At 39.4% G+C, this 21389-nt stretch overlaps 5 protein-coding genes, 1 long non-coding RNA gene and 3 other non-coding genes across 12 annotated transcripts; 5 read left to right on the top strand and 4 right to left on the bottom strand.

The window, feature by feature from the left end:
* Positions 1-2: 2 nt before the first annotated feature.
* On the bottom strand, positions 3-4901 carry LOC143358027 (cytoplasmic dynein 2 intermediate chain 1). The gene is made up of 16 exons (XM_076794857.1): positions 4824-4901; positions 3815-4525; positions 3631-3747; positions 3380-3552; positions 3080-3227; positions 2883-3023; positions 2677-2817; positions 2297-2605; positions 2046-2218; positions 1753-1972; positions 1522-1673; positions 1304-1452; positions 1174-1232; positions 853-1007; positions 634-766; positions 3-569 (listed from the first exon to the last, which is right to left on the bottom strand). Exons 1-16 carry the CDS (start codon positions 4833-4835, stop codon positions 447-449), a joined length of 2916 nt encoding a protein of 971 aa, XP_076650972.1. The 5' UTR covers positions 4836-4901; the 3' UTR covers positions 3-446.
* A 705-nt stretch (positions 4902-5606) lies between these two features.
* Positions 5607-6727, top strand: LOC143358032 (uncharacterized). The gene is made up of 2 exons (XM_076794868.1): positions 5607-5821; positions 6007-6727. Exons 1-2 carry the CDS (start codon positions 5608-5610, stop codon positions 6141-6143), a joined length of 351 nt encoding a protein of 116 aa, XP_076650983.1. The 5' UTR covers position 5607; the 3' UTR covers positions 6144-6727.
* A 4454-nt stretch (positions 6728-11181) lies between these two features.
* LOC143357933 (uncharacterized) lies at positions 11182-13361 on the bottom strand. Of its 2 annotated transcripts, XR_013082902.1 has the most exons (3): positions 13007-13361; positions 12701-12924; positions 11182-12620 (listed from the first exon to the last, which is right to left on the bottom strand). XR_013082902.1 is itself a non-coding variant. In XM_076794660.1 (2 exons), the coding sequence occupies exons 1-2, from the start codon at positions 12956-12958 to the stop codon at positions 12471-12473; spliced, it is 408 nt and encodes a 135-aa protein (XP_076650775.1). In that variant the 5' UTR covers positions 12959-13361; the 3' UTR covers positions 11182-12470. The 2 variants fall into 2 exon arrangements, 1 of the variants encoding a protein (XP_076650775.1); XM_076794660.1 differs by having other exon boundaries at positions 12701-13361.
* A 914-nt stretch (positions 13362-14275) lies between these two features.
* On the top strand, positions 14276-18762 carry LOC143357932 (uncharacterized). Of its 2 annotated transcripts, none has more exons than XM_076794659.1 (4): positions 14276-14409; positions 16304-16543; positions 17417-17598; positions 17678-18762. In XM_076794659.1, exons 1-4 carry the CDS (start codon positions 14301-14303, stop codon positions 17861-17863), a joined length of 717 nt encoding a protein of 238 aa, XP_076650774.1. In that variant the 5' UTR covers positions 14276-14300; the 3' UTR covers positions 17864-18762. The 2 variants fall into 2 exon arrangements, with proteins under 2 accessions (XP_076650774.1, XP_076650772.1); XM_076794657.1 differs by having other exon boundaries at positions 17414-17598.
* Trnah-gug (transfer RNA histidin (anticodon GUG)) lies at positions 15094-15165 on the top strand. The gene has a single exon. It is a non-coding gene; the product is annotated as a tRNA-His (tRNA).
* Trnar-ccu (transfer RNA arginine (anticodon CCU)) lies at positions 15591-15663 on the bottom strand. Its single transcript has one exon. It is a non-coding gene; the product is annotated as a tRNA-Arg (tRNA).
* LOC143357934 (uncharacterized) lies at positions 16404-17493 on the bottom strand. Its single transcript, XR_013082903.1, has 4 exons — positions 17402-17493; positions 17092-17139; positions 16591-16717; positions 16404-16504 (listed from the first exon to the last, which is right to left on the bottom strand). It is a non-coding gene; the product is annotated as an uncharacterized LOC143357934 (long non-coding RNA).
* Positions 16627-16699, top strand: Trnam-cau (transfer RNA methionine (anticodon CAU)). Its single transcript has one exon. It is a non-coding gene; the product is annotated as a tRNA-Met (tRNA).
* A 106-nt stretch (positions 18763-18868) lies between the features above and the next one.
* On the top strand, positions 18869-21061 carry LOC143357842 (E3 ubiquitin-protein ligase RNF103). Of its 2 annotated transcripts, none has more exons than XM_076794473.1 (3): positions 18869-19631; positions 19903-20062; positions 20167-21061. In XM_076794473.1, exons 1-3 carry the CDS (start codon positions 19465-19467, stop codon positions 20200-20202), a joined length of 363 nt encoding a protein of 120 aa, XP_076650588.1. In that variant the 5' UTR covers positions 18869-19464; the 3' UTR covers positions 20203-21061. The 2 variants fall into 2 exon arrangements, with proteins under 2 accessions (XP_076650588.1, XP_076650589.1); XM_076794474.1 differs by having other exon boundaries at positions 18877-19595.
* The last annotated feature ends 328 nt before the right edge of the window (positions 21062-21389 follow it).

Raw genomic sequence — 21389 nt, 5'->3', positions numbered from 1 at the left:
TCTTTGCAATAAAAACTTTATTCAATAAGTCTGTGGATAAAATTATGTTCAGTGAAATATATAACAGAAACTTATCATTTATTAATTGCACATTATTTAAAACGGTTCTTATTTATAAAACTGATTTGTATACAATTTATGAGCGAATTTATTTGTAAGAACGTGAATACTGTGCAATAAATAATAACACTTTTGTATAAATCGTGACTTCTGTTCCTTAAATTAATATCATAGATTAAAAATTGTTTCTGGACGGATCAGTACATTTTCTAGGACTTTTTCTAGTTTGCAATGCAACGTTACAGTTTTTATACGGTGATCATAAGACTGTCTTGGATTAAACACCAAGTAAATATGCTCCAGTTACTTGCAGAACATAAATATATGTTGGAAGTACAAAATATTTCAGTATGTTCTCCGTTATCCGATAACGATCTCGAGGTCAATTATAAAATCGCAACGTATCGCATAAAAGTATTTAATTCTTGCAAATAATCTTCTTTCTTTGAGTGACAGAAGTCTGGTTTTAATTTGTGTATTTCTACATTTCCGGCTTCCGTTCCAAAAGCCTAAAATATACATTATTGTACATTCTACTCACGAAAATTGTAATATACAAATAATTTAACATACCAGACACTGATGGTTCATGTCTTTCTCAGTTTTGCAAGATGATAATTGCATACTATTTATGAATCCACATTTTCGCATATTTACTGTATGCATTGGGCATATGTCACTGTGACTTAAATCCCATATGTGTATCCTAAAATATGATTAATTAAACAAATTAATTTATGCAGCTAAACAAAGTAAGTAGTGAAAGAAATTGTTTTTCTCGAACTCCATTACCGCCAATTATTGTCAAGTACGAAAATCGTAAATGGTTTTGTTTTCGACCACTGTAGAGACGTAATACTGTACATGTTATTTTCATCTTTCAATTGCAAAATTGGTTTCTCAATGTTCAAACAATGTAATCGAATTGTACCATCGTCACAACCGACCTGTGATGAAGACAAAATTGATTTAAAAAAATTTGCATTCAAAAAAGACAAATATTGGAGGTGTGCGAGAACACGAAAACGTTGGGTCGAGAATTTTATTTGGGACCGACCCGACATTTTCCAGGTTCTCTTACACCTCTAATAAATATTCATGTAAAAGCCCTACCAAGAAAAACGACTGTTCAAATGGGCATGTTTCTATACAGTTTATGTTGCCGCAGGGACCTAGAAAATTCAATCAAGTTAATTAATAATTTATTATTCGCAAGTCGCGAATGGTATACACGACAACTTACTAGTATCGAACTTTTTGTACATAGAAGGACTAGCTTTGTTACCAATGCAGGTAGCATGCAAAACGTTGCTACTGTTAGTGGCAATATAGAAATGGTTGCTATCAACACGATCCACATGCATGTCAAGAAAAGCAGCTGCACTGATTCTTCTAAAGAGTTAATGGATGTTAGTAAGATAAATACAAGCCAGTACATAGAGATTGTTATGAAATATTTACTTTTTGACATTATCACACGGCAAAAGCAGTTCTTGACTTTTAACGAGTCTTATACTACCCCAATAAGACAGTCCTAAATCATCGATATTTAATCCCATGCTGTGTAAAACGCTCCATATAATAAGAGAACCTTTTTCATTTAAGCTACATATCTATTATATCAAGTAATACAAAAATATTAATATTGCAAGCATTGTTATCGACTAACACGGGGAACAAGTTCAAACAAACCTGGATAGGTACGAATTGATTGTTACGTCTTTCGAAAGATTTTTCTTCGAGTTTCGATAATATTCGTATTGCAACTATTTGCGAATTATCAGTATTTATTTCTGCATTAGCTGTCGTTGTGTAAGTAGGCATTCGTATCGTCCAATCCAATTCATTGGCCTTGTCTGTAACTTTTGGATGCCACATCTCGTCTTCCTTCAAGTCCCAAAGACTAATCGATCTATTGTTTTAAATCTGCATTAGTTTGACTAAAATGTAAAGTACGATTTGAAATAATCGAAGATGAGAAATACCCATCCTGCAGTCCAGCAAATACAACATTATAATTTGTCAAGTGGAAAGAACATGCTGTAATGGGGCAAGACGAGTACAATAGTTTAATGGGCATCGATGGCTCAGCAATATTCCAAACGCAACCAATGCAACAGTCGGTTATATAATCTTGCTTGTTGGATGTCTCAATTTCCTGTTTAACAATTTATTATACATTAACCTCCATTTCCTCTACGTTTAAACTCTTTTAAAACATATTATTAATTTGTACCTCTTCGGTCGGAGAATGAATGGTTAGTAAGATCTTGCCCAAATTATCTGAATAATGAATTATTGTCACTGCTCTGCCAGCCAAAAACGTGACCGAATCTATAGAAAGTTTAACGACACCGTCGCCAAATGCTATTTCTTCCTCGTTTTTGAACACATTCCCACCGGATCTCCTTTCTTCCAACAGCGACAACATCACTCTTCCAGCTCGGTTTACGAAATCGTTTAATCTCACTGTATCGAAAGATGGCGATGATAAAGACTTTACAGAATCTAAGTCGTCAATGTCGTTGCCAACACCGTATTGATCCTACAAATTGCAATACTTTACTATTATTTAGTTTCCTATTAACAGTGAAATGTACAAATGATTTCACAAACCAGACGAAACAAATCCAAGTCCTTTTTAGTTCGCAAATTGCTTCTACAAGTTATTGGGAATTGAGTCCATTTATTTTTGAATGTGATTTTATCTGTTTGCGTTTCTACGTCTATATTGTCTTCTCCAGTTTGTGTGGATATCTATGAAACAGCAAATAAAAATATGAAATAGAAAAATAGTTACTATTATTATATAATTTACATACTTGCTGAGCATTCAGTTTTCCATAGTTTCGAATAAATTCTTCGTACGGTATAGGCGAACACTCTAGCAGAGACCACTCCATGACATCTAACTTAATCATTTCCAGCAATTCGTCGCCTCTGCTCACATTCTTCTTGGACTTCTAAAGGCGATAATTACTGTAGTTAGAGCTAAGCTGTTATGCATTACAAACATTACCTTCGCTTTTTGAGGCTGTTTGGTTTTACGAAAATCGATAAATGAAATTTGCGATAGCGGTGGCGATTTTGTAAAATCACCGGAACGGCTATCTTCGAAGCCTTCGTCGGACAACGGTAACGATTTAGTTTCGCCTAATCTGTCCTCGCTATATAAAAAAAGATACTTTAAATTACTATTCAAATAAATGTTACACCAACAATTATCCGATAAGTGCGCAGTCATTTAATGATGAAATGATACAATGATACAACACAACCAATTTAATTCTCTTGAAATTTTATGCTACTCAGAACAAACCTATAAGTTTTGTTAACTGGTTGCCGTAATTCAAGAAGCGAAGATAGTTTTTGATCGCTTGAAATGGATTCTATCCTCGCTGCTCTTTGCCGAGCTTCCGTAAGTTCGTAGTGACCAGAATCATGCATTTGCTCCTCCTCTTTTTGTTGGTCGGCGCTATTAACAACTTTTTGCTGGAACAAAATAATAATTCGAAGCAACCACTTTCGTCTTTCATACTCTCCTATAGTGAAGTAAATGAGTGTATGTACTTGTTTGGCAGTACGCATTTCAATGGGGTCCAGTGGAGAATTACTATGAGTGCTTGTTTCCTCTGTAACTTCGCTCGACTCGCTATCTGTGCACTCTTGAAAATCGGATTCATAGTCCTGAAAAGTGTATTAATTTGATTAGTATGTTGAATGAAAACGATTTAATTCAATTATTATACCATACCTCGAAATCATCCTCGTAATCATCTTCATTGTCCATCTGATAAGTATCGGGTGGCTTCTTCTTGCTCTGATTCCTTTGTGTAGAATCTGATCTGCTTGTAGCCGAATGCAACATTTTTATTTCGCTAGGACTCAATGTTCTGGAGAGTTTACGCTGTCTGGACTTAGATCTCGATTTACTTTCTCCTGTATGACTAGAGTTTCTTTTTGCTTTCTCTTCTTCCCTCTGTACAAATCTTGTGTCTTTATTGACCGATTTAGAACTAAGTTTTGTTGAAAGGGATGGTGGCACGTATATCGTACTCAATCCTCTTTTCTCCGTGTAATTACTCTGTACTCTTCCAGTAGATGATCTACTGTTTTTTAAGGTAGTACTGCTACTCGATCTTTTTGCAGGATCAGATGTCATTTTAGATGTTACAGACATTTTAGGGGAACTAGTATTTAACATAGCTGCAGAGGACAAACTTTCTCTTACAGATTTATTTTGCGATGACCTAACTGTTTGCCTCGTACTACTTTTACTTGATTGTACATTTTGCATTGATCTAGAAGGTTTGCTGCTGTTTCCTATCCTTTCAGGCTTCTTCTCTGACTTTGAGTCAGTTTTTTCAGAGTTCTCCAACTCTCTAGAAGGTAACGAAGTTTTCGATTTAGATTTACGGTTCGATTGGAGTGCATCTTTGACGGTTGAAACCTTTCTAATTGCACCCTGAAATACAGAAATCGTTAGAGTTTTCATATGTTTTTTTTTTTATCGATTTCGAATATTTATACATGATTAGATTTAGCATTATCATGATGGATGAATCATATGTATGGAACTGTATTTATGTGTGATTATCGTGACATTTCAACAAAAGTCAATAGATTCGAGGTTGATAGTTTAAGTGAAGAATAAATTCTTAATGAAAATTTGAATGATGCGTGCAAAGTGAATAACGCGCATAATTGATGGGTGCATAAATAGAAACTTAGGATCATTTCTTTCAAATAGAACGTGGCAATACCTTGTTAGACATTATGCTCTGATTGATCGGTGTTGACAATTACGATGCCACCATGATGTAAACTACATATGATTACATACTGTCATCGTTCTAGCAGCGCTACGCCTAGCTTTCTGTCTAACTACGTTCTGTCACTCTATCAACAACTTTAGCATCGTTTGTTGGTAAAAAAGGAAAGAAATAAATCTGTTGTTGTTTTCTCGCGTCATCTACTCAAATCACAGACACTCAAATAGAACGGTCAGCTAGTGAACTATGCAAGAAAATTAATATTCATTTTTCTTAATTTAAATATTCATATATAGTATAATAGAATGGAGGAAAAGGATATACGTTGCTTTACGTATCTGTGGATCATTAGGAAAGAGACATTGCAATCGATTTTTTTTTAATAGTCGATTCGAACTAACAAACGTAAACTCATGAATTATCGGTAACATTGAGCCCAACAGAAAAATGGTAATGCGGTTCTCGAACTCCATAATCGTTTGACAGAAAAATACATTGGGCGATTGGTCTACTACTTTATACTTCGTCTGTGCTTCAAACGGAAACATTGGGAAAATGTGTCTAAATTAAAAAAAATGATGTATTAATCAGAATTCCATCACAGATAAAAATCCCTTTTCTTATATTTTCAAATTCTAAATGACGCTGAAAAAGAGAAGTCATCGACAGGAAGTTGAAGAACGAAGAAACCCGAGGAAACAAGAAATCGCGTAAAATTTAATTCTTAAAGGAACAAGGATCGATTAATTTGCGATGAATCTTTAATATTTAATTAATGGTAAATAGATTCGGACCACGGCTGAAACATACCGAGTACAATCTTCAACGACAGGATCAGAGATCAACCGTGACCGACCTGGTGTACAAATACTTGAGAAAAGTTTCTCATTCGAATAGCATTCGAAAGCAACGCAACAATGCTTGCTATAAATTTCGCAAAAGTAATAAAAGGAAACGGAGTATCCATACGCGTAAATATATAACCGCAGGTATTAACTAAAAGTGGGCAAATATTCTAGGTTCATACAGGAGAGATTACATTTAAAAAGAATACTACTATTAGCAGACAGAGACGAATTCATCCTCTTTCCTGTTCATTTTCAATACAACCTCATTAGCATAGAAATTGCCCATCTAACAACTAAATTGTACCCAAGACTTTTCTCATGTTTAGAGTATAACGATGCCAGAAATTACATACGGGATGCACTTTCATTCGCCGTGAGTTCCGGATATTTAATACCAACCGACCGAACCGGAAGGATCCTTCGACTTTCACCATCTTTGGAACTACATCGCCGATTAATCTAAAAGTTACTGGACGAACGATCTTCGAACTTAAATTTAATCAAGCATAAAAATCGAAAAAATTACACGGAACGAGAAATAAATTGCGAAATAGAACACAATGATTTCCTTTTCTCATTTTTCAGTTACACTAAAATGTTCAAATCGCAAAGTGGAAATTAATTGATATAAATAATCGAAAATATGAATGTCAAAAATTGTTCCATTCAGAATCGTTAATCAATCGTTTAATTATTCCTTGGTCGTCTGCCTTGTCGCACGCACTCCGCCTGGCAGCGTTTTATCCATTGTTTGAGTTCTTCATCGCGCTCGTCATCTTTCGTCGTTTGGATTCGACTACGAGGTTCCTGACGAGCATCGTTCAAGTCATCCGACAACGTTCCTTCAATTATAGAATCGTGTTCGTCTCTTTTCTTCGACGTTTCACTCCTGGTTGACTCTTCATGCGCCGTCGCGTCGCCATTTTCTCCTCTCGCGCTTCGTTCTTGAATCCTCGCGCTTCTTCTCCTAAATAAATTTATCGGAGTGTACCGTGCCAGTCCTGCGCGTTTCTTTTTGTCGAGCAAATACGTTCTGCCTGTGTATTTCCCGTTTCCGGTTGTGCTTTCTTGTCTGTTATCTAATTTCGCCTACAATTAAACAGATACAAATGAAAGCGACCTCTCCGAGAACTCATTTTACGGAAAGGAAAGGACAGAAGATACCAGATACTTTGTCTCGTTATTGTCACGCAGAGGAAAATGTTTTTCTTACATCCTCGTCATCGGTATCGAATGCAGCGTCTTCTTCTTCCTCTTCGCCAACATCCTCTCCCGTTTCTACATCGAGAATCCTCGTTCGCCTACGGCGAGCTCTTCTGGGAGGCGATCTCCGACGCGTATTTTCCAATACTGTTTCGTCATCGGTAGACTCCTCGCAGATACAATCGTCCTCATCTCTCTTCCGCCGCTTCGGGGCAGCTTTCGGCGTTGAGGATAAGAGGCAGTCGCCTCGTTTCCTCGAACATGTGACCTTGTTCATCGAAATGGCGTCCGGTCCAATCAGGTGGTACTCATCCTCTAACAGTTGCATGACGAATCTGGTAGAAAAGAATTTTACAATATTTTAGAATGTACTATTTCCCTGTCTTGTTAAGATTATTAAAGAATGACATTCCTATTTGGCCCCTGTCTTGTACAATGTACGCAGACAATTTTTATTTTGCTATACAGATCTCCGTAGTTCGAGATAAGGAGAAAGATAAGTTTGAGGTAACACGGTTGCATCAGCAGGGGAAGGCGTTACAATTAACAGGGTGAACCGCAGGCGGAAATCGGTCGATAGATGCACGGGGTCTTCGAATGAGATAAACGCTTTGCAGTTGCCTTGAAACGCGATCGTGTCTCACGCGAGACACATTTTCGCCTGCAACGCGTGCTGTGTTCTGTGTTGTTTCGCCGCTTTGGCTGACGTAGAACTAACCCTTGGGAACAGACCTGTTTCAGCGCGGTCCGCACCTGAGCGTAAAGGTCACCGTCGTCGCGATAATTTTCGACGATATAACCGACTATATCCTCGACGCTGCACGAGGGCAGAAACGCATCCTCCTCGTGCTGCAACGATCGCATCGCCTCCATCACCCTCAACGAGAATCTCGACGAGTTCTCCGCGATTCGCATGCAATCGCAAACTCTCTGCAAACATTAATTATCCAATAGAAATCCAATTCTGTTCAGAAGATTAATATTTTAGAAGAATGTATGTATAGTGCATTTTAAACCCTCATAGTACAATCTTCTCCCACGCATGGACAAGACATCGATGTTTCTTCGTCTCGAGCCTCTTCGTCCTCTTCAAGGATTTTGTCGAGCATCTTCGTCGCCTCTGTATCCGACAATCCTCCGCGTCTAGAGTTCTCCATGATCATTTGACATTGACGGAACTTCGACCAATTTCTCAGTTTGCTGCGAGTCGCGTGAATCTGCAGACTATCATCTGCAATGATATTTCAATGTGAACTCGTGCACTGTTCAAGAATTCGACCATAAAATTGTTCGTACGTAGCGACGAAGTCTATTCATCGTCATTGCATTTCGTTGATTAACCCATTAGGCACCATGATCTCCATTTGGGATCGTGGATTGCACTAAGGAGTGGTATAAAAGAAACTAAATGCATTCCAAGCGCCGCCATCCCCAAATAGGGATCCTAACAATAATTAATTTCTCAAATTTAATTTAATTTTTCGCATAAATTTCGCATAATAGCTCTTCCATAATTCGCGAGAACGTTTTATTATCGTGCTTTGAGCAATTGTTTCTGCCACATTTATCTTCGTCATTCCTGTAATCGATTACAATATCGTCAGCAACGTTTTGAAAAATCGCTGTTCTTCTTCGGGATTCATGGATCCACATTCATCACGCGTTTGTCGTTATCGAACACGGTCACGAACGTGTCGGATCGACGCGCTAGATCGGCCCATTTGTTAAGAGCCTATCGGCACCATCTCGCCTTCATGTTATTACATGAGCTCGGGAAGTTTTCGGTCTGTGACTGTGTTTACCGCGCGGCTCTATCGATTTGCAATTGAAATAACGCTGGCACCGTGCGGTCAGGGGGCGGTGTGTTGAGGCGGCGAGGAAAAAAATATAGGAGGAGCTTCTGATCGTGGGACGGGGGAACCTGTTTGCGTAAAATATTAATCAGAGCCAACCGCTGGACGATGTCCGCACACGGAAACGTTCTCTCTCTTTTCCAATGGACGGTGCGCCTCGAACGCGGCTCTGCCAATTGCCGGGAATTATCCGACCACCGGCATGCTTAATACCGCTTCAACGATATTAGAATGAAATTACACGGTGTGCCACATCGACCGGCAATATTACTTTCTTTCTGTTCGCAGGGTACTCGCTGGAATTTGAACTTTCTATACAGCACTCTCCTCTTTCATCTTCCCCGAACGCGTTGCACCGCTGCTTCCAATGGCATCTCGAGAAATTCGAGCGATGGCGTACGCAATTCAGCGGATTTTTACCTGTAAAGGTAATCAGTTTAAAAGAAGTCCTTACTTCCACACGAAATATGTAATCACAATTTTAAGCCACCAAGAATAGGTTGATTTGTGCCAACGAACCCTCGTGACCTTTGCCTTCACGCTCGAACCAAATACAAATTCGTTGATCCCGAAGTGGATTAATTGGAACAGCGATTCTTCAACACCTAAAACTTAATCATTTAGGCTGTTTGGTCCCGTATACGGCATGGAAGGCAAGCACAACCCTCCGGTTCCCAGGCTGTCGGCAAATTGTGGCTTACCGCGCCGGCACGGTTCTTATCCGCACTCGTCAAGGCAATTTTTGGCTCGTCGTTCTTATCGTACGCGAAACAACCTTCTCCGAAATGCGAGGGGGAAAAAAAAAGAAGTCGGGAAATCGTCTGAGCGCGTTCTACTTCGTGCGGCTCCTTTTATTTTCCCACGTAGACCGAAAAACCTGAGCAACAAAAAGATTTCTATAGGAATATACATTTCTGGATATAAATCTGAAATCTGGAACAAGAGAACCCAATCTTCTTGTAAACTCCTACAGCTTTTCAACCCTTCGGTGTAAAGAAGATTCATAAATATCAGATCGTCCTATGATCAGTGCGTTAATTATCTTTCGCATCTCTGGAAAGTAAGAGAGAAAGACAAAAAGAGAAGATTTGGATATACTTTCACGACGATAGGATTGTTCATTGAGGCTTCAAGTTGGTGAATATCAGCGTTCCCGCAGCATTGTCAACGAGATACGATAAACAATTCCAAGGTCCGAACGAACAATTCGAAGAAAGTTCAAAATGGGACAAAGGAAGAACAATTTTCCTGGTGGATAGCAGGGGAAGAAGCGGAAACGAGGTAACAGAGCAAGAAAACCGCTAATCGGTACACCTGACACCGAACGTACCCCTAAGAGGGCGAAGCGAGACCGTAAATAGCCGAGCGGCGAAACAAGAAAAAGTTTAATCGCGTCTTTTGCAACATAGGGCGCAGGCGGGGATGCAAACGGGGCTGGCAGGGGGTCGAGGCGCGTCCTCGTGACGACTTGATGAGATAACTTTGCTCGTGTTGTGAAACAACCGGGCGTCGCGATTCGTGACTCCGTTTGCAGGGGTGAAAGGAAGCTACGCGAAGGAGGTGAACCGGGACGTAGGATAAAATTAAGGGGCAGACACGCGACCCCCTCGCCACCCTGTCGTTCACCGGTGTAGGACACGGTGTTGTGCGTGACACTCGTTCGTGTTGATTCGCCTTGCATACGGAGAACGGAAGTTCCGCCGCGCCGGGACGACCAGCGGAATACTTGTTGAGGCAGAACTGCGTATCTTCGGATGAATTCCACCCTTTCGAAGATTCCGCTGGGTCTTGATGACGGCCATGGGGATCTAGAAACAGAGAAATTAGTTGGCAGTTCACACTGATTGATAACAATTGATGACAAGCACTCTGATCGTTATTTACATCGTTATTTATACTCTCTTCCCTTTCGTACCTTGGTTCACTTTATTCTTCATTCTTCTCCATCCATTGACCTATCCGTTTGGGTCATATGTTAGCGACAGTTTGTTTTTGGGAGAAATCGAAGGCAGATAGCCCGACGCTAGTGCGCTTTCGGTTAATTTATGGTAGGGTCGGGGGTTCGCGTAGCCTCTCGAAGCCGTAGTTCCTGTCGACGGACAAACTCCAGATGATGTCTGGCAACTCGAAGTTGTTCAGGTACTCGATGGGGCGCATTCGTTGACACATGTTTGGAAAGTTGGCAGGCGACCCGACGTCGTACTGCTATCTTAAAGAACAAAGATAGTCCTTATGAAGGATCTGGCCACGGAGTGAGGGAAGGCAAGGGTGCCTTCTGGTAAGAGGACTGTGTTAGACCGCTCAGCACTTACCCCAGAACCTCGGAAAAGGGCAGTCTATACGAATTTTTCTAACACATAAATGCATGAAATCCTTGATTTACTAATAAAATTGAATTGCATGACCTTCATTCTGTACGCCAATGCAAGGGGTTAATACAAAATGCGTCTATTTTTCAGGTTGTTACAATGCTTTCCGCCCTCAGGGGTTGAAGAGAGGCGTTCGCTATGAACATAATAATGATAATAATGATGGTGCATTTACCCCGGCTGACCCAGCTCCGAGTAACAGCGCATAAAAAGAGGGAAGGGCGCAGAACTCGATGGCGGGCCGCGACAATATCGTTCGGGTGTGCTCCCCGTCGTTTCCAGGACAGCGATTAGGCGGATTAGCCGCGAGGTCGCGGCTCCTCGCGGGTGCTCAAGGGGTTCCCGAGGCGCAGCAGGTCACATGACGTGATGTCACGTTACCTGATGGTCGCGGACAGGTGTTCGGGTTCGCACGAGCAGACCAAGCGAGAGAACGGCGAGGCCGGCCGATCACGGGGGGTGGCGTTTGCTATCACGAATCCTAGCCACATAATGATAACGAGCGTCCAACGAAGCGACGAGAACGCCGCTCGTAATGTCGGGACAATCTAGATGATTGCTCTCGCCCCCTTCCTCTAAAGGAAGGACGCTCGATCGAGCGATCCCGCCACCGGTTTACTCAATCCTTTTACGATCTACGATCTACCGGCCGGCGCGTAATTACTCCGCGAGAAAATAGCTGGTTCTGATAAGCCCTGAAACGTTGAATTACATTACACAAATCGAAATGATAAACGCTCCGCGTAAGAATTCCCGGGGAATATCAAGGTGTACCGAAACTATAAATAAGAACGTTTGTCTCGACGTCTTTATCGATCATTTTTAGCTGTGGTTCACGGCTAAGGATTTTTTAACAGCTTACTTATACTGAAAGCATGTGAAAAGATTTTTCAATGACTGCGCTGTTTATTTTTAATAGTAAAGAATTCATTTGTGATCTTTAATTCTTGAAAGGCTATTCGTGTATTTTTCAGTGGCAGTAACAATTATGATTTAATTAATATCTCATAAGCGAGATACGTTGCAGCGAACGTGTTAACAGTCTTCTGGTAAAGTGTTAACAGAATTTGATTTTCTCCACCAATGTCTGTAGACTCAGAATACAATAACGCTATGTTTAAATATTTTTAAAAGCTTTAAATATGTAGTAAATGAACGAGTGCTGTTTATTTAAATTGTTTATCGTTGTAGGTGGTGTGGGAAGATCTCGAGTGAAATATTTGTCGAGAAATCATTCGTATCGTTTCTTGTTGCAGCACACCTGCCGAACTTGCCGGCAGTTAACTGTTGTTCCTAAGACAGCAGTACTGCGGCCTCGTGAGATTTCGGCCACATGGCAGAGGCGCATCACCCTTCACTACCAAATTAGATATTACGATAACAAATGGCGTTATTTAACCCGCGATGCTCGCTCACCCCCGTCGGCTTAAATTTGAACAGGCGATATACTCCAAATTGCTCGTCCCTTTTTGAGACACGAAACGGGACATGCGGCACCGTAAATCCCCGTCGCACCTGGAAACTTTCCGTGTATAATTGCAGATATGTAATTTCTTCAAACTTTACGTGTAAATCACAAACATTAGCTTCGCTACCTTGCGTTTCGTTTTGCTTGGAACTTTGATCAATGATCGAGTCCGCCGGGGTATAGTATGTAGATACAGAAAATTTCCCTGAATATGTATCATCGATTTGAACGTTGTTGTTGTTGTTGCATCGTGTTGCAGGAGGTTCGTCGACATCGTAAAGCAATCGATCGTTGGGTCGTTAATTAAAAGCTTGGACGGAACAAACGCGACTGCAACATTGATGAGGTCGACTAAAAACAATTCCAAGTACGTGAGCGTCCTCATCAATGTTGCAACCCCCCTTTCAGTGTTGGCCGTCGTCGTCTAATTTACTTCATAATAATTACCGACCCATTAAACATTTGTGGGCGGTAGCAACGTGTCAGCTGCCGATTGTCCCAGAGACATTAGACACACGTAGCTTTCTGTTTCGCGGGGGTGGAACACGTCCTTGCGTATGAAATCATAAATACAAATAAGCGAACATTGTTGCACGAAAGTCAATTACCGTTTACTGTTAAAAAACAATTAAGCTTTAGTCCATTTTCGGATCATCGGACGTGAATTTTTAAAATATTAAAAATACTTTTCTCAGAGTGACAGACACTACAGATAATACACTGATTATTCAAATTTAAAGAAATCTACTTCAGTAAGTAGTTATACCTAGAAGCCTGAGATCTCCAAAGTTTAACAATTATATTTGATAATTTTCATGCAATGCTGAACGCTATTTAGTCAAAGAAGCTTTTCATTTGCTAATAGGTCCTAGCGTCTTGCTCCGTTCGAAAAAAAGTTTCAAAGGGTTCTAGAACGATTTTCACCAATCCTAATCTTCGGTCATTCAGTCATGCAAGACGCGAAAAGCCGGACGACCTGTTATCGCAACGGATGGCAGATTAGGGTCGTGATACGCTTAGGGGTGAACAATTGCTTTTCCCCGGGATTGGTCAGTCCGGCGGCTGGCTTTTGCCTTCGTTGACCACTTGAAGCCCGGCACGGTTGCTCGCCCCTAATGCTCCAGGGGCGGAACAACCGTTCTGCACGGTGTTGCGCATGCACCGAGGGGCGGGTATCACCCCTTGCGACGACGAATTGGAAATTCTTCTGGTGGCGAGGTATGCGGCAAAGCAGCACGTGACGCGAAACGTCAACAGGCTCCGAGAACACCGACGTAGATAAGTTCTGCTCTACTTCGAAGAACGTAGCGGAAGACACCCTTCTTTGAAACTTCTTTGATACCTGCACCATAAAATACCGTTGAAATCGAGCTTACAATTTCTGACATTATAAGAAGGATAAAGAAAGTAACGATAAAAGTCACCGGTTTAGCAATCTTATGTTACCGAAGATTTTGTTGGACTCGTTTCTATAACTGGATATCAAGATCAGCATGAAATGGAGTCGGACATTCTTCAAGATCATCCAGCTACCTCTCAAGATACTGTTACATTAAAATTGAAAGGATGGTTGCAAGTTTTTACCAATAAATGGACAGTTTGAGGAGCATTTCTACCGCATAATTTGAACAACTCTGCGGGATTGGTTGCTCTTTGTATTTTATGGATATTGTTCGGAATTTCGTGAATCTATCAGTGACCAGAAATATTAGAGGACTCCAGAAGGAATGACCTCCCACGCACCCGCAAGAACGATCTGCACTGGAAGCACTGTTTCCAGCGCGTTCTCCGCGTTACATCTCTTAAGAAGTTACAGCCTGTTCGCGCCGTCCTCAGGTAATTGACAAAATCATTCAACGATGCCGTATCTTATATTGTTTCACCTGAAATTATATATTCATTATTAGACTGCGGATTTTATGCATTTATGGTAAAAATGAGTAGGTGCAATTGAAAGCAGGAGAGAGATTAAAATAATTTAAGAGCTACGACGTATCAGTGTCGGCTTATCAGAATTATTACAGGAAGAAAGAAATTTCTGTTTAGCTCTTTAAGTTTGTTGTCCATAAAAATCCGTAGTCTATTCATTATTATTCTTGGACTTGTGTTGCTTCTCACAATGCATACATTTTACTTTAGTATGATTTATTACCAACCTACTTGAATGATCTAATGTTTAGATTTATTTACCTCCTACTTCGTTGAACATGAAGCAACCGAATAAAAATTATTCAATACCTAATTGTTCTGTATTTCGTAGTACAAGTGCTTGAAATAAATGTCCATTCGCTTTGTACCTATATATTTCATCTACTCATTTTTGTTATAAATGCATCAAATCCGCAGTCTACTTATCAATAGAGCCTCAATTTTATATTTGTTTGTTATTACGAAGTTTTATACTTCGTTTAAGTTGTAAGTACGCGATACAGATTCCTAAAGTCACGGACAAGTGAACAAGTTGGTCGATGCGAACATCGATGTTGGCCGATTTCCAAGTGGTTACCGAATCCTCCAGTAGCCGTGATCGTCTAGTGGTTAGGACCCTACGTTGTGGCCGTAGTAACCCAGGTTCGAATCCTGGTCACGGCAATGTGCAATTGACACATTGTCACGGTGGAGGTTTATTTTTTTTTTAATCTTTTTCATCAACCACCTACCCCTGCTGCACCTACCTACAACATGCCATGACAATTCAACTTTTTTTTCTCTCTTGATTTTCCACCCAGCAACATTTCTATTAATTTTACATACTGCACATTCTTATAATTGATCATTACTATTGAAACCATAAATCGTACTAACTAAACAAATATACAGAGTTAAAAAATAATATGACTGTTTACTAAAAAAGTTAAAAAATGATATGACTGTTTACTATAAAACTATAAATATTTTTAGGCTTGCACAATTTTCTCTTCATTAGATAAATTGAGTTCTTCGTTTTCGCTTAACGGTGAATAAAATGATAACATAATAAATATCCTTGGAATTGCAAAAATAAAAAATCAATAAATTACCCCTGGTGGGACTCGAACCCACAATCCCCGGTTTAGGAGACCGATGCCTTATCCATTAGGCCACAGGGGCGGTTGGTACTCGAGATCTTCAAAATGAATCCAATCCATCTCTGACGCAATACAAAAACAATATACTATTTTGAAGCTATAGCACAAGTTTAAACACAATGAAACCGATTAAGTGTCGTAACATAAAATTCAGTGTTCCAAAAAAATACAACCCAAAATATTTCTTGTATCTATAGAGGTAGAAAAGTCTTACAGCACTTTTTTGCGAAATGTTTGTGAGCTTGTAGCGGACATAGTGCGTGGGAACAAGGGGGTTTTTGGACGCGGAGCTCACGTGATAGTAACATTTTTGCATTTTTGTAATCATCGAGTTTCTCCTGACCGTTTTTCTTAGATAGCCACCGTCATTACCGAACTGCGTCGCAAACATGACAGACACGCTCTGAAAAGGGAAAGTGAAGAAAATACGGATGCACTCATGCTACTTGAAATCTCGCTGATCTCATCCTACTATCAATTTTGCACAGCCAAGCACATTAATAACGAGTATACAATGCTCATGGTCCGTGTCCCGTTTATTTATTACCGTAGATAGAAAAGCAAGAGTATAGCTTGGTCAAAACAGCCTTGATTAGTTTCCCTACCCTGAAGAATAAATAACAATGTTTTATAAGTTGCAAATAATCGTGTCTAATTGACAGATTTGTGCAGATACGAGCCGTACAGTTCCAGGGACTATAATTTGGGAGAGCCTGATATTTTAGCGAGCCCTGGTGCAAGGGATACAGCGATTGGTCGGACACCATCGCCATTAACATCTCCAAGGTTATCTGCGAGCTTTTCTCTTCCGGGTTCTTTGCTTCCACCTCCGTTTTTATCGAACGTGCCGCCGTTAATGCAATCTATAAACGTACCGCAACCGTTTTCGAATGTTAACGCTGGTAAGTTGATCAATAAATCCATCGGTTTAATAAAGTGAAAAATTTACCATACTTATTGATTTTCGAAAACGTCGCTTTCAATGGCTTCGGTAGCGCAGATGGCAGCGCGTAAGTCTCATAATCTTAAGGTCGTGAGTTCGATCCTCACCCGGAGCAATTTGTTTTTGCATTTATCTAAAAAAAAAAAATATTCACGCTGTATTTTAATTTCGTCAACATTTATAAAATAGTATTGAACGATATATAAAAAAGAAAGTATTTCATTGATGAGTAAATCTTTCATAACACGTTGACTAAAAAAGTATAATGTTATATTATTTAAGGTTTCCCTATCAAGAAAAATGAGTTTGAAGGTCCGTTGAGTTCGCATACTCTAATACCTGCAGGAAGTAGAATTGGTCGGTCATGGACAGACGCACCAGCCGATTCCTATGTATCTACTAGTACGCGTATTCGCTGAATTTTCAAACTCGATTTTCTCGAAAACAAAACCTTAAACGAAAATACATTGTACTTGTTTTTCGACTTAATTGTTTATGTAGGCTCACCTTCTTGCGGCTTGTACCGCCAGATCGATCACACCCTGTATATTCGTTCTGAAACATTGTTCCTGTATAAATTTCAGTCAGACCTGTCGCATTTTTATTATTATTAACACGCTATCTGTTACCCGTTACCATGTCACGTCGTTGCTTAACAACCTAAAGGTTGCTTACAAAGAGTTGTGCAAAAAAAAACACGCATTGGCAAGTGCTTTACTAACACTTAGCGTACGTTCTGCATAAAAGGTATTAATACCCTTCCCGCCGATAGTGTGTTAATAAAGATAATGATGAAATTGTTAACGTGGGTAAACACCTGTTGGTAAAGCAGGCGGCATGGTAACTCGCCACTTTTTGGGCACAAACGGGATCACGAATTCGTCACGGCGGCCCAGGAGCGAAAAGAAACCGATTCCGGACGACCAGAAGGACGAAAAATATTACGAGAGACGCAAACGTAATAACCAGGCCGCGAAAAAGTCGCGGGACGCTCGGAAAATTCGGGAGGATCACGTGAGTCAAAGACTAGGGAACGCATGTGTACTTGCACTTTGTATTTACGTGCATTCTTGAAGTCGTTCCTACTTTGTAGATCGCGTTGCGAGCAACGATGCTGGAGCACGAGAACGCAATTTTAAAGGCACAGGTAATCACGCTTCGCGAGGAAGCGCAATCCCTGCGACACATGTTAATTAAACAACAGGCGCCAGCTTTACAATCGATCCAACGTTCGATCACCTCTATAGCACCTGTTACATTGTCACCGTCGCATTCTTAGGCGACTCTGGATTGATGGATCTAAAAACAACTCATTCGAATAAATTATAAGGCGAATTATCGAGCGATTAAAGTTGTTGTTATTTCTGGATCGTCGCATTATACAAGTATATATGTATACCACGACATTACAATATGAAGTATCTATAACAATTCATCGGGCACGTCCCTGTAACGTCAATGTTTTCATTTCATTAGTTTATTTTGAAAACGAGGTTAGAAAATGTTTCTGAAACGACCTCTAATTCATTATTCGTTGAACTAGCTCGTAAGGTTAGCACCGCTAGAAAACTCGATCATAAAATTTTACAAATCACGAGTTCAGAGATTCGAAATTCGCACGTAAAACACGTCGAGAACGGCAAAATAATACCTTTCGGAAAATGTCAGCGTGACGCTTTCCGACGGATTTTGATTTTCCTACATTATATAGTCAATTTGTAAATAGTTGAATGATGTATTTATTTTATAACTGTTGACAAATAAATAATCTAGGTATTACGAACAAATTGGTCTTATTCTTATATAACGACCGCTTAAAATAGATCACATTGAACGCGTGTCCCACGAATATTTATTATACATATGTAGATACATTTCTTATACACGGTTGACGTGACAATTCAAAGTCCGTTTGCAATATTAACGTCATTAAATCCCCAGCGTACTACATATAAAATGTGGTGTAATCAATAATAAATTCGATTGAAAACGATAATATAAGAACTGGCTTACAAACATTTGTAGCTGAATTACCTTCCGAATTTCTCGTAATACTACATCGATAGTTGAATGACATTTGAATGTCAAGGAGTAGCAGGAACATTATTAACAAATTCCTTAAATAAAACAAAGATGTAGTTACAATTTCATTCTACAGGCGATGATGCACGCCCTGTTTTTGAGTGGCTGCGCATGGCGTGAAAAGTTTGTGTTGGCCAGCCTGTAACGACAAAATTAATGTACACGAATAAGGGAAAGACTGCATCGAAAGAAACTGAGCAACTAAAACGAACACAGTTGCAGTGCCACAGCATGTGTTTACAAAGGGAGCCCATTCGTTCTACGAATAAACCAGCGTTCAATTCTGCTCGGTTATCGAGGAGATTTATCGAAGGAGAAGAATGATTTTTGCTGAACCGTTTAACGCATAACCAATGAATTCGAATGAATGAAAAAGTGATTCGTCTCACTAATAGTATCTTACGGTGCCACTTGTTTCGAACGAGTACGCTCCTGCTCGGAGAAAAATGCACCAATGAGAGGTCGATGCGACGAATAACCAAGACGCCATTGTTATTTTGAGGTAGTCTATCCGTAAAGTGAATAAACAGTGCCTATATACAGCGTTTTGTTTTGTGCATTCGGATGTTTGACGAAGGGGGCCATCAACAGTTCTGACGGATGTTCTTCGTTTCTTCTTGTTTTCAACGTCCCGGGAATTCCTGTAAATTCCCAGATATTGTGCCCGTATAGATTGCGAGACCACGAATGTTTGTAATGAGTTAGCTGTGCCTGTGCCCAGTGGTTGAATGGGACGTTCGATTTCAACGAATTTGTTACAAAGTGTTCTACAGTTATTTTAAGCGTCAATGATAGAAAATGCCATCCGCAGGCATAGCTGCTGTTCTGATCGGTATCACCATAGCGACAGTTTTTTATTATTTTTTTGGCGGCTCTGAGGAAGAACCCCCGGCACACAATGTTGGAAGAAGATCGAATTCGTCAAACAGGTATTATGAGAGTGGGCAGTCTTCTTACACAGATAGGTGTGTGTTTCGTAAACATTGTGGTGCTTGCAAATGTAAGAGTAAGATAGCTTTGCGTTCCGTTTGCTTGTTTATTTGGTTTTATTTTATACAGGAAAAAAGTGAGGTTATGTCATGGTCAAGATGCATCAAGCAGTGATCTCCACTTTACTTGCAAATTGACACACCTCTGCGAGCAGTTAATATTAAAGGATCCAATGTCATCTTGAATTCGAAACAGCGGAATCAATCGAACTACCTCGCTGAAATGTATCTTTTTTTCTGTTCTCAGTATTCGGGGGAGGAGAGCGAACAATTGGGACACTACGATTTCGGGAACTTGCTCAATATGTCTAGAACCATTGACAATGGCAGCACGAGTTATATTGGACCCTTGCCATCATATCTTTCATGAGAAATGTATCTCGGAATGGATAATTGCGGCAAATGAAGTAATTTCTAAATCAAAACTTGTTCATGTTCTGAGCAAGTTACGTTCACGACATTTCCTTGTGTTTAGAAATATATAAATTGATTTGATTTAAATATTTTACAGCCATCATGCCCGAACTGCAGATGTACGTTCAGATAGAACTGCCAAATACAATACAAAAACACGTTCTAATTAGTACAATGTTCTTGTACTACCAAGAGGAGTAAAGGGATATACATATTAGGAACTGAATTTGTATGGCAATGGAATATTTAGTTTTTAATGTTATAAGTTGATCGTTTAATAAGTATTTGATAAGGGAGTATTCTAATCAGAAGGTGGAATAAAAGAAATAACGCTTTACGTAGAGATTACGTGTGATGCAAGTTTGTTTTCTGGACAGCTATGGAATTATTAAGGACAGCTACATTTCTATTAAACTGTAAATCTTGTCTTTGCAGTGCATACGATACGTATAACACATATTACAGGGTTATATATGTTATGCCTGATGCTGTGATTTAGTAACAATATTATTTTTGAACTGTGTAATGTTTAACAAAAGAGTATAAAGTACGAACCAGTTTGAACTCGTGTTCTATACTATATTTTGACAGTGGGATTTTATGACATTAAAATTCATTTAGTATGTAAATACTCTGTGACAAAAATATTTCTTCAATTGAATATTTGGTTTTTAAAGACTTGTTATTCTACTTATGTATTGTATTTGTTGTTCTAACATATCTATGATATTGATTTACAACAATTCTATAGACTATTTAGAATATAGGGACAGTCTGCTGATTGGAATAACTAGACTGCGGATTTTACATTTATGCCAAAAATGATTGCATCAAATTGACGAGAGCAAAATAACTCAAAGAATGTAAAAATATATACAGGAAATATTTCCGCACTCTAGTAGCAACAGACGAAATTCGGATGAAACATAAATTCTTACTAAAATGTCGTAAGTTCAACAAAACAGTGATATTAATATTATGTGATCGACTACCTTTTTATTAAACAATCAAGTTCTCCAAAATCGTATGTTCCTAAAATCGAAATTTGCAAAAGTTTTGTATTCACCAAACTGTTATCGAAAAGAAAATGTAAGGAAGCATTATTAAATCGCGATCGTCTTTCATAAAGTAGATTAACAAAAATGTTCAGCACCATACTTGACGTAGATTCTACATTCTACCTTAAAGGCATCCCTTATAGTTCACAGGACTATCGCATTAAATTTAAAAGGAGAATGAATGAACTAAGAATAACTAATTTTTATAGAAGTGCTTTACTTCTTAAGCATTAATTGGAAAGTGTGATGTTTGAAACGAATA

This window comes from Halictus rubicundus, chromosome 10 (assembly GCF_050948215.1).
Source record: "Halictus rubicundus isolate RS-2024b chromosome 10, iyHalRubi1_principal, whole genome shotgun sequence".
Lineage (NCBI taxonomy): Eukaryota > Metazoa > Arthropoda > Insecta > Hymenoptera > Halictidae > Halictus > Halictus rubicundus.
This window is presented reverse-complemented; position numbering and strand designations above follow the sequence as displayed.

What these genes read in the sequence shown, in the direction of transcription:
- LOC143358032 (XM_076794868.1), top strand. Translation starts at nt 5,608, where the DNA reads ATGGTAAATAGATTCGGACCACGGCTGAAACATACCGAGTACAATCTT. An exon ending in GCGTAAATATATAACCGCAG is followed by an intron (nt 5,822 to 6,006) that starts GTATTAACTAAA and finishes TCTCATGTTTAG; the next exon opens with AGTATAACGATGCCAGAAAT.
- LOC143357932 (XM_076794657.1), top strand. Translation starts at nt 14,301, where the DNA reads ATGACCTCCCACGCACCCGCAAGAACGATCTGCACTGGAAGCACTGTT. An exon ending in GTTTTCGAATGTTAACGCTG is followed by an intron (nt 16,544 to 17,413) that starts GTAAGTTGATCA and finishes CTGTTGGTAAAG; the next exon opens with CAGGCGGCATGGTAACTCGC. An exon ending in GGAAAATTCGGGAGGATCAC is followed by an intron (nt 17,599 to 17,677) that starts GTGAGTCAAAGA and finishes CCTACTTTGTAG; the next exon opens with ATCGCGTTGCGAGCAACGAT.
- LOC143358027 (XM_076794857.1), bottom strand. An exon ending in AAATGCGTACTGCCAAACAA is followed by an intron (nt 3,553 to 3,630) that starts GTACATACACTC and finishes ATTTTGTTCCAG; the next exon opens with CAAAAAGTTGTTAATAGCGC. An exon ending in ACTTGGATTTGTTTCGTCTG is followed by an intron (nt 2,606 to 2,676) that starts GTTTGTGAAATC and finishes TGCAATTTGTAG; the next exon opens with GATCAATACGGTGTTGGCAA.
- LOC143357933 (XM_076794660.1), bottom strand. Translation starts at nt 12,958, where the DNA reads ATGAGGACGCTCACGTACTTGGAATTGTTTTTAGTCGACCTCATCAAT. An exon ending in CAAGCAAAACGAAACGCAAG is followed by an intron (nt 12,621 to 12,700) that starts GTAGCGAAGCTA and finishes GAAAGTTTCCAG; the next exon opens with GTGCGACGGGGATTTACGGT.
- LOC143357842 (XM_076794473.1), top strand. Translation starts at nt 19,465, where the DNA reads ATGCCATCCGCAGGCATAGCTGCTGTTCTGATCGGTATCACCATAGCG. An exon ending in CAGTCTTCTTACACAGATAG is followed by an intron (nt 19,632 to 19,902) that starts GTGTGTGTTTCG and finishes TTCTGTTCTCAG; the next exon opens with TATTCGGGGGAGGAGAGCGA. An exon ending in GGATAATTGCGGCAAATGAA is followed by an intron (nt 20,063 to 20,166) that starts GTAATTTCTAAA and finishes AATATTTTACAG; the next exon opens with CCATCATGCCCGAACTGCAG.